The sequence below is a fragment of the Puntigrus tetrazona genome, chromosome 19 (assembly GCF_018831695.1).
Source record: "Puntigrus tetrazona isolate hp1 chromosome 19, ASM1883169v1, whole genome shotgun sequence".
Lineage (NCBI taxonomy): Eukaryota > Metazoa > Chordata > Actinopteri > Cypriniformes > Cyprinidae > Puntigrus > Puntigrus tetrazona.
The window spans coordinates 10554143-10568522 of record NC_056717.1 but is presented as its reverse complement, the minus strand read 5'-3'; the positions used below and the strand labels follow the sequence as shown (position 1 = coordinate 10568522).

Below are 14380 nucleotides of genomic sequence, written 5' to 3'. Positions count from 1 at the left end.
TGGGCCGATAGCAATATCCGCTGTCAGGCTCGCAGTTGTCAGATGTCCTCGCTCTCCGGGTCTCACACAGTACTTTGTGTTTGTGCAAGTGTGTCTTCGCTGTGTTAGCCTTCGGTGTGGGATCCGGAGAAATGGGGCGGAGAAGTCTTGCAAATGTTTCAACACTCTTGCGACTAAACTTTCTCGGTGACCCAAGCTGATTTTCACGTGCACCTGCTCTTAATACACAGGAACGCTCGTCATAAACAATGTTTATAACAGCGGCTTGATGTAAGTGTGCTATCGAATTTACTTTTGATGAATACGTTTATTCAGGGAGAAGACTTTGCGTTTGAAGCAAATAGTTAAAGTAAAGACTTGTGATTTATTTGTTGTTTAACAACCCAAGTGGTTGGATCAGCATTTCTTGGAGTCGTGTGGTTAAGGTTTGATCTGGGTGAGCGGATCTAGTTTTGGAAAGTCTGGTCTTCTTATGAAACTGATGTGTTAGGGGCGGTTTGTGTCCTCTTCTTCTTCTTCTTTTTTTCATTCATTTATTTTTGTTAGGATGACCGATAAGAGAAATCTTCACTTATTCTCAAACACAGGGACAAAAAGAGGCTACGAATTTGAGAAAAAAAGTCAGAATACGAAGGCGTCATTCTGTTCAGCGTGCTCAGGGGTATCTTTGGATATCCAGCTACTTCCATTTTCTAATAAAATGTGATTTTTCTCGCCTACTCCCACAATACACTTGAACTCAGAACAGAGCCTCGGGGATGTCTTTAATTTTGCCTGATTTTATAAAGGGCTACAAAGGATCAAACGTACGACTTTAACGCTTAATGCGTAATTGCAAATCGCATCTATCAGTGTTTCTTTTTTTGCTAGTTAAATATACTGGCCCGCATAAAGCAGGGGGCACGGGTAGCGAGACGCACCTCTCCGCTTTGACCAGCCGGGGGCGACAAAACCCAAGAGTCGGCCTCGGTCACATCAGCCGTCGTCGCCGCGAGTTTCCTGCGCTGGATGTGCCTGGCGTGGCCGTGGAAGGAAGGGAGGGATGGGAGAGGAGAGCGCAGGCACTGCGGGAAGAATAGAGAAACCTGAACCCCGCGCGCGCCGGGCGAAAGAGAGGGAGGAGGGAGACGTCTGCACGCCGCGCGATTAATACAGAAGCGGCCATTGCGTTGAGCAGCACGGATGGGGAAAAAAACATAATGTAGCGGGTACCGGCGAGCCAGGAGCGCATCGACAAAGGAATACAAGAAGCACTGTCCGGATACCGTTTCACTGAGGCCTCGTATCTGCTTTCGGAAGGAGCCGGACGGACCGCCCACCGCACGCAGACACACACACTCTTGAGGAGCGCACGCATATAAACCCAATCACCGGCCCGCACGCGCTACGATGGACTTTAAATACGATAACCGTTGGGATCCCGATCTGCGCCAATGAACGATGGGTTTATATAGCGGTGCGTCTACATTTAAAACCACTCGGACGTGTGGCCGTCATATACGATAAGGGATATTTACTCCAAACACAGACATTTACGCGGCGTTATTTATATAATCTTTTCATGACGGCGCGTCTACGGGAAGCGCCGGTCCGAATTAGCTTTATAATCACTCGATTTGTTTAATTCATCGCGTTACGATAACCGAACGCAGCGTAATACGCTTTAGAAACCCACTGGAGCGCGAATAAGTCCTTGCTCGCAGTGGATATTTATCCCAAACGGGACTTGACAGCTGTTGTCGGACGAGCGGAACCCACCGTCCTGGATTACTCTATCAGCGGGCCGCTGTAGGTCGGCCAGCGGGAGTGAGAGACGCTATGGCCGGCTACATCCCGGGCTTGCTGCCGGCGAATCACTCCCAGGAGAAGGAGTTCGCACAGGCGTACGAGGACGTGCTGGAGAGATACAAAGGTAAATGGCTCGCTAAAGCTTTGCTCGGTCGCGTTGTTTATTTCGGGGGGAGACGTCTGTGCGCGGCTGCATATAGCTGATGTTTTTGCGCATGCTTTACGTTTGTTATTTAGTTGTCAATCGCCCAAGGACGGTGGAGGATGGTGGGACTCTGTTCCCATGGGGTTGTGACGGGGCAGAGGACATCCAGTGCTTCCGTGCAGCGGGAATGTTGTTAATGAGCAGTTTTTCCAAGTTTTAAAAAACAGGCCTGTTTTCCTATATCGTATCAATGAAACCAAACCGACATTAAATAAATAAATATTGTTGTTGTTGGGCATATCCTATATGTGCTTAACCCTAATTGAAAGTGAAATTACAATTGTACAGTAAAATAAAAAATGACTATACGACAGTATAATATACAATATTAATATGATTTTTAGCATATTTATTATTATTAATACTAAATACTATAATAGCTGTTAAATCATAAACGTTGATTATTTTAAATAACATGGAAGTGGTGCACATTATGTTCCCACAACTGCAGAGATTGATTTCACTGTATTTACTATAAACCTAGCGGCTGTGTGACACCGAAAACAAAAGACTCGGGAGCTGCCCGCCTTTAAATGATTCATACGCCTGTTTAATTAAACCGCTGCATTTGATTTGATCATTACACCATTACACATTATTAGAGTTTATTCTGTTTACTTGGGCTGGTTTATTTTTGTGGAAGTGTGGTAGCATGTCCAACTGTCCACTGCTTTGTCCGGTTGTCTGCTGCTGTCTGATCTTCTCCAGTGGTCCATTGCTGTCTGAGCTCGTCCAGTTGTTGGGAAGCAGTGAAGGATTGTCTTCAGACGGACAGCAGTGAACCCCCGAGGGCCTCAGATGGCTCTTGTGTACGTCCGACGACAGTGTTCCTGTGAAACATGAATACCTCAAATCTAATTGACCGTGATGGGAATATAAGGGAGAGCGAGTGATGTCGGTTGATTCGAAGAGCATCTGTGATGCAGCCCTGATGAAAAGAGGCCTTTTAATTATTGATTATTGTAATGAAATGCGATTCTGCCGGGCCATTGGGACAGGGGCCTAAGATAGCACTGGGAGCTTGTTTTTAGACCGTGATCTTAATGGATCCTCTGTGTATTAGCTGGTCATTTTATATCTGTAAAAAATGTGCTGATCCTCGTAAAAAAAGGTTTTAATATCAAAACAAACACAAAGTTTTTCTGTACTATTTAGAAAAACGCCTAATAATGCCTATAAACGCACAGAAGCTTGTTGATGCACTGTGATAATGCATCCAGCCGCACCGGACTGTTTGTCTATTCAAATAAAACTATTTCCTTTTTGACTGACGTCTCGTCAGTGTAACACTTTTGAAACAACAAGGCTAATATGAGCTTGAGCGCTGCCCTCCGCAGAGAGCGTGATAAATCAGGCTTAATTAATTGCATGCATTACACCCACATTAGCCAACAGAATATTTTAAAGCGGTTACTAAGGGAGTTGTTTTATTTTGATGAATGAAGGACTAAGGGCAGCGGGATCTGAACTTATGCAACCCTCCACTTCCTTCTTGTATTCTATTTATGCCTTTCGTTTATTCTTATTCTTTACGTATTGACGTAGACGGCCTTCCTCTTTTCTTCCCAGGCTAGCTTTGTCAATAGGTCAATAGATTTAACTTTATCCGCCACACTGACTCTCAATTGGACGTATATGTCACCGTATCTGTTGTGACGTGTACTTGTGTTTTATGCGGAGTAATGTTTGAACGTGCAATCAGTCTATTTATTTTTTCATTCACTAAATAAACACACACTATCAGTGTACATACTTGACAACATTTTGTTTCTACAATATTTACTTTTTTAAAATCTTTAAATAGGTGGACGGCATATTCCCAAATCCTATGATTTATAGTAGTTGGACAAATATAAATTGCAACTAAATTAAATTCTATTTATTGATTTTATTTATTTATTTTTGGTAATCCATCATATAGCTTTATCACTTGTTTAAAATACTGTTTATGCAGAACAGTTGAGATTATAACATTTTTTTGTATTCACTACATTTATCATATTATTTTTAATATGTTAACTATTAGGCCTAATGATGAATAATGTGTAGGTGTTTTCAAAGCTTTGACTTGTTGTGTGTTCCGGTATCAAGTATCATGTGATGTTTTTAGAGTAAAGAAATTTCTGTGTCAATGTATTTCAAACTTTCCCTGCTGTTTGCAGTGAAACATGACCAGTCAAACATATACACAGTGCGTATATATTCCTTAATGTTTTTATGTGGCTTTCAGCGCTGGCACTTGTGGCAGTTTCATGAAGAATAGGAGAGGAAATGTGAGAAATGTGGATTTGGTGGCTTGTAAAGGTGTCACTTGAAGCTGAAATCGGAGTTGGACACATGATACTAGATTAAATAATTCAAAGGCCTCTGTTTATAAGAGGGTGGTGGCTATTTGGACCATGTTAGTATGTTTTTTTTGAGCTTAAGTTGTTTTTCCGTATGCATTGAGTTAACTGAAGCTCAAAGACAATAGCTGGATATGAAGGGCCGACTACTGTCCAGAATGAGAAGGAGAAAGAACCATGAGTCAGAAGAAAACAGACCCGTTCAGGATATACAAACCACAGCAGCTTGCAAATGGCAGAAAGAGACACATCCCTTTGCCCTGGTCTGCTGTCGATCCGTAAGACCCATACAGTTGATATCCTGGGGACATGCATGGAGATGATACCAGACCAGAACCGCTTCGCTAGATTGTACACAAGTGCAGTCCTTCATGATATGGGCTCCTTTATTTTTAATGCAGATGCTTGTAACTGAAGGTTTTGTGCTATATCCAGTTTTGTCATTTGGCTTTGTCTTCTGTTTACCCGACACCCATAGTTTTTGCCTCGCTCAGTTTTACTGGCCTTTGGCCTGGTCACCCTGTGGTCCCTGATCCCAGTGACCCTCAAACACACACAAACACTGACTTCACAGAGTGTGTTTGTGTGTGTGTCCGTTTCCTCTAGCGAGCCAGAGGAAGTGGCCGTTTGGAAGGAAGCCTCTTTTAGCTGTCTCGTCAGTTTCTTTGTTTGTGCTGTAAATACCCTAAAGATGTTCCTGCTGTCTTTGTCTAGAATCCAGTTAGAATGCTTGTCATGCTGCTTTCTTAAGTCTTTTATTATGAAAGCTGTAGCTGTGCTTTCAAATCCCTAACTTTTTTTATTAATGTCACGACGAAGTGAAGGTGGCGGCAGGTCTATTTTTTTCCATATTGTGACGTGCCTCTGAGCGAAACCTATTAGTAAAAAAAAAAAAAAAAAAATGTGAAGGACTTGGTCTATCCATAAGTTTTGGATCCATCATACGTCGTATAGCAATCGTCTCGTTAATTGGAAATGATGCAATAGGATTTGATTTCTTATGGAAAGTCCCAAAAACATTTCAGTGTTTGTCTATTGAACCTTCAAGCTTTTGCTGGTCTGGAGGGGAAATGTGAGCTTGAGGCAGTGCACAGAGGCAGACAAATGATCGAGGATGGATCGTTACAACTGTCGTTTTCCACATGGCCTAGTTTCCCCTGAATCCTTGTCATTCTTCCTCTCACGGTAGACTGCGGTGACCATGAGCACATACAGCCTCAGCCTTGGCCTCTGTATTCCCTCTCCCTTTCTCCCTTATTCTCTCTCTCTCTCGCTCTCTTTTCCTCTTTTTCTACTGCAGCGCTGCAGGATTTCCCTCCTTGCACTTCCTGTTTGGCCACATTCTGTACCGGCACCTGACTGTGTCAGTGGGGAAAAAGTCGTCAGAGGGCTGATCCTCTTTGGTTCAGGATGTTAGGTGACATGGCGGAGGCATCCTGTCAATTCTCATTAGACATCTAGCAGATGTAGGATATTAGCGTCTAACATTACAATCATTGCATTTATCTGAGAAGCAATGCTCTGAAAACGTCATGCTCATTCAAAAAATATTCTAGATTTGTTTGGAATGGAAAGCGAGTGTGCTGCTTAATGCATTGTTATCCATTAATGGCTAAATATTGCATGTTCAATTAAACAAATGTCTTCCATTCACTGGAAATGATTATAGGGATATTTTGATGCAAATTAACAATGTCAACAGTAATGAAGTTATCTAATAGGAGTTTATTAAAAAAAGCTTTAACTAGGCAGAGGGAGAGATTTATTTCTAACAATGAATTCTATAATCAGTAAATTATAAAATGGCAATTCGCTGTTGTTATTTTTTTACAGTAAGTAAAACAAAGAGTGCTATTTGTTTTTGATGTTACTGTGAAATCTGACTTAATGAACAAATTAATTAATTTGCTGGCCCACAGTTGTTTGAAGGTGGTATGTAATGAATGACAATTGATTCCTGAAAAGTGATGTAGGGCTGTGACGGTCCCCGTGACAACCACATCACATTACACGCTCTAATGTTAAGACACAATTTCTATTACATTCATACATGCAACAAACATTTCCCCTGGACAGAACATAAGCTCATATAAACATAAACAGTGAGAAGTTATTATAAACAGTGAGGAGTATATATATATATATATATATATATATATATATATATATATATATATATAAAATGCCTCCGTCACAGCCGTAGATGAATGCTGATTGCTGAACATCTCCAATCTTTTCTGCTAGCTCACATCAATATTGGCCTCAATCCAATCAATAACTGATGCACAGAACCAAGCATTTTACATTTTTCTTGTTTTTCTCCATAATTTATAAACTGTTTCTTTGCAATTTTAAACACATCACAGCATGCTGACAGATGTTTGGCTTGAAAGAGACTTCTGTTTGAGCGTTTCATACTTTTATGCTATTAACAGTCGACAGTGGACCTGTTTTTGCACGCAGAATTGGCTGCACCTTAAGCCTCCTTTATAGCGAGCACAGTTTTCTAATTTTGTGCCTTACTCTCCTGTTAGTCTGGTCCTGTATTTAAGCTCTTTGTCCTCTTGGTGCATTAGCAAGCCAACTGCCCCACTCTGCAGTAGCTGGGCCTGTGAAGGGCTGTTGTGTAATGAATCCTCAACTGATTTTAAAGGATTCCTTTAACTCCTGCGGTGACTTACTTTTGCACTGTAGTCACACCAACTTTTTGCTGAACTGTGTTTGACATAATTCCCCTTTACATAATGTCTCTAGCCTTTCTTACACGGACGTCCTGCTGGGGGGAGTAGGCCGTGATGAGCAGTGCTGGTGGGCACTGGCTGCTGAGCTTTCAAGACAATCACTGATGATTCTCAGAGTGGCAGGGTGCTCAGATTTGAGACTGTAGCCGCTGTGCTCTAGTACCAGTCTCTGCTAGACACACACACACACACACACACACACATTGCTGTGTTTTACCTCAGGGGTTGCTGCCAAAAAGAAAACCCGGGAAAAATGAGCAGGAGTTATAGAGATGTCTTTGAACAAGTGTGCAGTAGAAGATGGCCAGATCTTTGATGGTGAATTAATCATGAAGGTTGTGTTAAAAGCATGAGGCCGCATTGGCTTGGAGAGACATTGATTTATGATAGATTGACAGAGAAGCCCCGCTCATTTTTTTTCTCTTTAATACTTTACAAAAAACAGATGACTTGTATGCCTAGCAACATTACACACCGTCAAATCATCCTACCTGGAATATTTCCTGCCTTGCTGCTTTTCTACAAATGAAGCACTTTTATTTTTGTGATGATTTATGTCTTTAATACTTCAGCGCTCCGTTTGAAGGGTTTTCTGCATTCTCGCTCCTCTTTTTCATCTATTGTCTGGTCAGATTAGCTCAGTAAAGTCTGAAGGGCTGATTAGAGTAGATTTTAAGCATGCAGTATTATCTCAGACCTCTCAGTTAATATGGTCGATTGGAAGTGATTCTTTTTTTGAATTAACAATGAATTAGAAATTCAGAAATGTTAAATGGTGAAATCTCTGCAAACCTCACAGCCTCTTTAGGCTAATTTGATTAGCTTTTTTCAGTGAACTGTCTTAACACTATTTTCAGGGCAAAGTTCACCAAAACTTTTCAATATATTAATTAATTAATTTCTCCAATCTCCTGCATTCATAAGCATGTGAAAGGGAATGAGTTTAACACAATGTAGAGTAACTGTCCAGACGTAACCTATAAAATTTAATTACATGACATTTCCTTATCCTCTTCAGGTGGTAGGAAGCACCTGTGTGTGTGTGTGTGTGTGTGTGTAACAAGGACATTCACTTCACTCATCCTCCCCTGCTCTTGAAAAGAGTGTGTGCATATATGTGCTTATGTAGGAAACTGTACTATTTCCAATCCTTTTTAACTCCATCTGCTGTCTTAACAATTTCTTCTGTCCCTTTGGGCAGAGTGATTGTGCACTAGTTCTGATTACTCACTGAAGTTCAATAATGTTTAATAAATTCAGTTCATTAATAAAGTTAATGGCTTGAGGTGTGGTCTCATATTTTATTCAGAAGTAAAGCATTGATGACATTGATCAAAAGTCACAGTAAAGACATTTATAATCTTACAAAATAATTTTATTTTATTATTTAATTTCTATTCAAATAAAATAAAAAGGCAAAGTACTTTAACCTTTGAATAAGTAATGATGACTATTTTAAGCTTTACAAATTCTGCATTTTCATAACAGAAATAGATAGGATTTTCACATTATCTGCTGTATTCTTCATCAAATAAATGCAGCCTGGTAAGCATAACATAAACTGCTGAGCAATAATGTACAATGAATTTCCTAAAGTATGCAAATATTTAATCAGATTAAGATAACCTGATGACAAATGTTCTAGATTGTTGGCTTGTTCTGGATTATTTACATTTTAGTTAAGCATGGTTAAGAATAGTGTGGTTAAAATGCTGCCTCCGATGCTTTATTGAATTACCGTGGAGCACCATGTTGAGTGTAATATGGTAATCATTCAACTCCCGTGAAGAATTATGATTTATAGCAGCCCTGCTCTGCTCAATAGGACGAATGTTTTTGATGTTCTGAAAGCAGTTAAGCGCATGACTCTCAGCTGAGCTGCAGTGGGAATGTTGCCCGCTGATTGTGGTGGCATCTGATCCTTTAGCCACACCAATGAATGCTGGGACTGTCTTGCAACAGGGCGTGGATCTGAGAGAGCTTTATACCCCTATTAGATTACAAATAGTTTCCACACAGGTGAGTATTTTAAGCTTTAACATTACCTTATTAATTCTGAAGCAATTCTGAAGAGGAAATGCTGAATGTGGTTTATAGAGGATGGTAAAGTTTCCTCTAAGAAAGATTTACATAAAATATTGCATGGATAGGTTTGTCAAATAAAAGCCGCCGTATATAATTCTTTAAAGTTCTTACCTCCTGTTAATGAATAGTTTACTTGCGTATTCTTTATTAACTTTTCATTATACTGTTACACAGGACTGCCTTGTAATACTGTAAATGAACAGTTGATGATCCAGAGAGAGAATGAGAGGGCATTTGCCTGAAAGCTGAGAGATTTGCCATTCAAATCAGTCCTGTTGCTAATCTTTCTTCCTGGATAGGTGCTTAACAGTCAGACCTCCTGCAGGGGCAGCACTAATCTCACTTATCCACCTTTTGCATGTAATTATTGCCATATTAGAAATAAGGCTAGCATCTTCTCGCCTCACTTGCACAGTCGGCAAGATAAATGTGATGTAAATTAAATGTATTTATATATAATATGAATTTATATGCAATAATCTAAATATATAGCTGTATATGCGTGTACATTCTCCAAAATATATACTGTATGTGTGTGTATTTATATCTACATATAATCTACATAATATCTACAATAATCATACACAGTGCACATACATTGACAAAAGTTTCACTCATCCAAATAATCTGAATCAGGTGTTCCAATCACTTCCATGGCCACAGGTGTATAAAATCAAGCACCTAGGCATGCATTTGTGAAAGAATGGGTAGCTCTCAGGAGCTCAGTGAATTCCAGCATGGAACTGTGATAGAATGCCACCTGTGCAACAAATCAAGTCATGAAATTTCCTCGCTCCTTAATATTCCACAGTCAACTATCATCTGTATTATAAGAACATGGAAGTGTTTGGGAACAATAGCAACTCGGCCACAAAGTGGTAGGCCAAGTAAACTGACGGTGCGGGGCCACCGGATGCTGAAGCACAGTACGAAGAGGTCGCCAACTTTCTGCAGACCTCCAAACTTCATGTGGCCTTCAGAATAGCTCAAGAACAGTGCGTAGAGAGCATCATGGAATGGGTTTCCATGGCCGAGCAGCTGCATCCAAGCCATACATCACCAAGTGCAATGCAAAGCGCCGGGTACAGTGGTGTAAAGCACACCGCCACTGGACTCTAGAGCAGTGAAGATCTGTTCTCTGGAGTGATGAATCATGCTTCTCCATCTGGCAATCTCATGGACTAGTCTGGGTTTGGCGGTTGCCAGGAGAACGGTACTTTTCTGACTGCATTGTGCCAAGTGTAAAGTTTGGTGGAGGGGGGATTATGGTGTGGGGTTGTTTTTCAGGAGCTGGGCTTGGCCCCTTAGTTCCGGTGAAAGGAACTCTGAATGCTTCAGCATACCAAGACATTTTGGACAATTCCATGCTCCCAACTTTGTGGGAACAGTTTGGAGCTGGCCCCTTCCTCTTCCACAAAGCAGGATGACAGCGTCTGTGGATGAACTTGACTGGCCTGCACAGAGTCCTGACCTCAACCCAATAAAACACCTTTGGGATGAATTAGAGCGGAGACTGAGAGCCAGGCCTTCGCTTCCAACATGACTGTGTGACCGCAGAAAACTGGCAATACTGTTTGTGTGCAGAGAAAACATAATATTGACGTTTATTCAGCAATTTCTTCTCTTCCGTGTAAGTTTTTGCTGTGGCTTCACAAGAACGCCATGATGCATGCATGTGCATTCCTCTGCTTGTCAACAAGGTGCAGCACATGCGGGTCAACTGCACAACAGGCGAGCACTGTGCCACTAGAGCATAAAAGTCCATCACTGTAATCCATGTGTTATATCACAGACCCCATATAGTGCCGTCTTCTCTTCTGCGTGTGGATCACTTCCGTAGACTAAGAAGGGACATTCCTTTTCTTTATCAGAGCTGGGAGCCAAGAGTCTTCAGTTTTGACTTCTCTTCTTCACCCTTTTTCAGCGACTCTGATTAGTAGGTCATTAGTTACTGGCAGTTGTAATCTGTTTTGGCTAGAGCTGTGTTAACAAGATTTGCTCCTAACTGACTTGGCTAAAATGGTCAGACAAAGACGTCTGTGAGAGAATCATTTAGGCCATTGCAGCTTTTTTCAGTCAGTGTTTATCTCTTTAATCTTGGTTTTTGGCTTCTTTTGGGTTTTGGACGATCATTTGTTGTTTTGTTTTAGTGAAGACTAATTGAATTGGGCTACAGTGTTTCTAAAGTCTTTTTGTGTATTAGATTAGATGTTCCTTACCTCCCCAGCCTGTCCTTACAAGTGCTTCTGTTAAAATAAGAGGTGGCAGATGTGTGGTGAAATGAACAAAACATTCCCATATGTCTGCACAGTATCCAGCTGTTCACTTTTAGATGAGTTTGTCAAATATGCTGCCTTTGAACAAAGGTGAATGCAGATGCATATCTACAAATGTCAGCTCACTGTAATACCGTTAGCCTTTAAAACATCTTGCCAAAAGATTAGGCTGTATAGATTCTAATTTGGATGTAAATAAAAGAGCGGAAATGTGTGAAGCTTGGCTACATCAAGAAAAAATCTTCGATTGTGTTCTCACACAATGGAAATATATGTCAGCAAAAGTGAAAATGTATACTCAGCAGAGCTAGCATTGCCGCCCTGAAATGCTTCCCAGTTATGTAATGCCTGTAGCTCGGCTCAAGCCAAACACATTGGTTTAATTAAGTTATGTCTAATCTCTCGGCAGATTCCGCAGAAAGATTGATGACTCTCGTTCAGGTGTAAACAGCTATCATTCTCTCTCAGTCGTTTAGGTTCTTGTTTTGTTAATGCGTTTTGCACTTCTGGCCCTGTCAATAGGAAGGAGGGGGTCAGTCAGCCCTTCTGGTGAAGGATGACCCTCTCCATCTGTCTGGGGGTCATGTGGGTGTTTATGGTAATTCGCTCACCCGTTGAGTTGAGGGTATCCGGAGTGATTTCCAAAACCCAGTCATGTGCCACCATGCATAAGGAGGCCAAGGCCTAGGTTAAAAGCCTAGTCATACCAAAAGAATATTTTTAACACCTACTGTAATGTTCAGTTTCGGTATAGTTTATTTATTTACTTTAAAAAAAAAACAAAAACACTACAATGCATTGATTTTTTTTATTTATTTTTTTATTTGTATTATATTTTATGTTATTTTATTTGTAACAATTGTCCTTTCTTTTTGTTGGTTACTGAGAGTATTTTTATGTTTACCATTAAACTCTAAATAGTTTTGGTGGAAGGAGTTGTTTTGTGTTTTATGCTTTATTTAATTACTTCAAATTTACCGTTAACAGATTTTAACACAGTCCAGCCTGCCGTTAAAAGAGATTTTGGAGTTCAAAGCATTAGGGCGACACTTAAAAATGATTTGCACAGACTGAAAGATTTTAAAGGATTTGAACGTTTACTGTACGTTATGATCGTTTGTCTGATCGATTGACTGACTGCACTTTCAATAGATGTGGAAACTTTTTCTCAATCACCTTTTAACTGCAGTTCATCGTCTTTCATCTTCCGTCTCTTTTACTGAAAGTAATAATGAATAAACAGGAGGTAGAAATGGGCATTAATAAATAAAGCAAACTAGAGGAAATGATTTTGACTAAAGTAAATCCATTGGAAAGCTGAGAGTAAGATCATGTTTGTGCCTGCGACACATTTGCTTTTGAGTGGGCTGTTAATGATATGTGATGCGCTGGAGAGGGGTGCAAATGGAGGTGTCTGTCTAAAAACAGCCCTGCATACTGTATATTTGCCCTCCAGCTGAAGGAGTGGGAGAGGAGGAGTGGTCAGGGTGACACAGCAGCTCGCCGCTAGGAACAGAAGTGGGGCCGGATCTGCATTCCTGAAATAACAGCAAGTTTTGGGAGGTGACGGGAAGGAGGAAGTCACTGCATAGTCATGTTCCTGCTTGGGCCGGTATAAAACTCTCAATTGTTTGCGAACACGAACATCATCTGTTTTGTTTTAATCTGTAACCATCTGGAGTTACCTTGGCTGTGTTTAGCAAACTGATTACCTAGATAGCGTTTTCAGCCATGTTTCGAGTCAGCTGAGGTCATCAAAACATGCCTCCAAAGCCAAAACATGCTGTCCACACATATGCACTCTTGATAGGTTTCTTGTGAGCAACACTTGTGTCAAAAGCTAATCTTTAGTGTTAGGTCTACCCAGGAACAGAGCTTTTGTAAGCACCTCAGACCCTGCTGATAAAATCACTCTTCCCTGATGGAAGCCGTTTTATGGAGCCCATCCAATTCAGCATCTCTCCATCACTCTGTCCCACTTTTGGTCCTCGACCTTTCCCTACTTCTCTATCAGAGCCAGTTCTGTTCTGCTCCATTGCCCCTGCTAATAAACACGCCTCGAAAGGATCTCAAATTTAACAGTCTGCATGGAGTCTATGGACCGAAATGGATGGCGGTGCTTTATGACGTGATTGCTTTTTAAGAAGCAGAATATATTTGGTTTCAGCCTATCTCAGTTTCTCATTTTTTTGGTAATGGGATTATGTGAAAGGTCTGGGGTCAGATACTTTGGGGATTTATAATATAAGTGTTTCTAATATACGTGATAAATGTGTGGCCTGGACCTTTCTTTTTTTTAAGTTTTCCTCAATATCTCCTAAATCTCCTTTTGTAAAGTTTCAGTGTTATGTATTGCTACTGTTCAGTATTTATATATTGTTTGTAGTTTTTATAAGAAAGAGATAGAATTAAATTACTTTTATTAGGATCCTTTGAATAAAAAGTAACTATATTATTTATTTTATTTTTCTGTTTTGTTATTAAAGCCATCCTCTTCACAGCAAACCCATTACAGGCAGCCCATCTCAGGACTTTCAAAGTCTACAGTCTATTTTTATAAAAAGGTTTTGAAATATTTAGTCTGTAGACACATCTGACCTGACTGTTGGCTAAGTGGAAGATATGCCTACTTGTTTTGTAGTGTGACAGTCTTCTCTATGAATCTATGAAAATTTGGCATTTATTATAAAAATGTTCTTGGCCTTCAGATAAATGATTATATGTTCCTCCTCAGGGATGTGTGTCTGATGGAATTGCATGCGTCTGCATACGTATTTTCATGTTTTGACGTGTTGGACGTGGGTAACGGACTGACTGCATACCCGCGAAAGACGCCCAAAACATCTGCTCCTGCCTTTGGCGCACCTGGATGGGCTGCTGTCCTACCGCATGATGGGCTATTCTATACTTTCTGTGTAGTTAGTTCACAAAGACATAAAA

At 40.6% G+C, this 14380-nt stretch overlaps 1 protein-coding gene across 12 annotated transcripts in view; it reads left to right on the top strand.

Annotated features, from left to right (window-relative positions):
• The window catches only part of macf1a (microtubule actin crosslinking factor 1a), a 150254-nt gene that overhangs the window by 9646 nt on the left and 126228 nt on the right, over positions 1-14380 (top strand). Inside the window, exon 1 of one of the 12 annotated variants that reach the window (XM_043217111.1) lies at positions 1126-1912. The exons of the other annotated variants lie outside the window; for them this stretch is intronic. Coding sequence (XP_043073046.1) covers positions 1819-1912 — 94 coding nt within the window. The 5' untranslated portion in view covers positions 1126-1818. Of the gene's footprint in view, positions 1-1125; positions 1913-14380 lie in introns of those variants that run through there. 12 annotated transcript variants of the gene reach the window in all.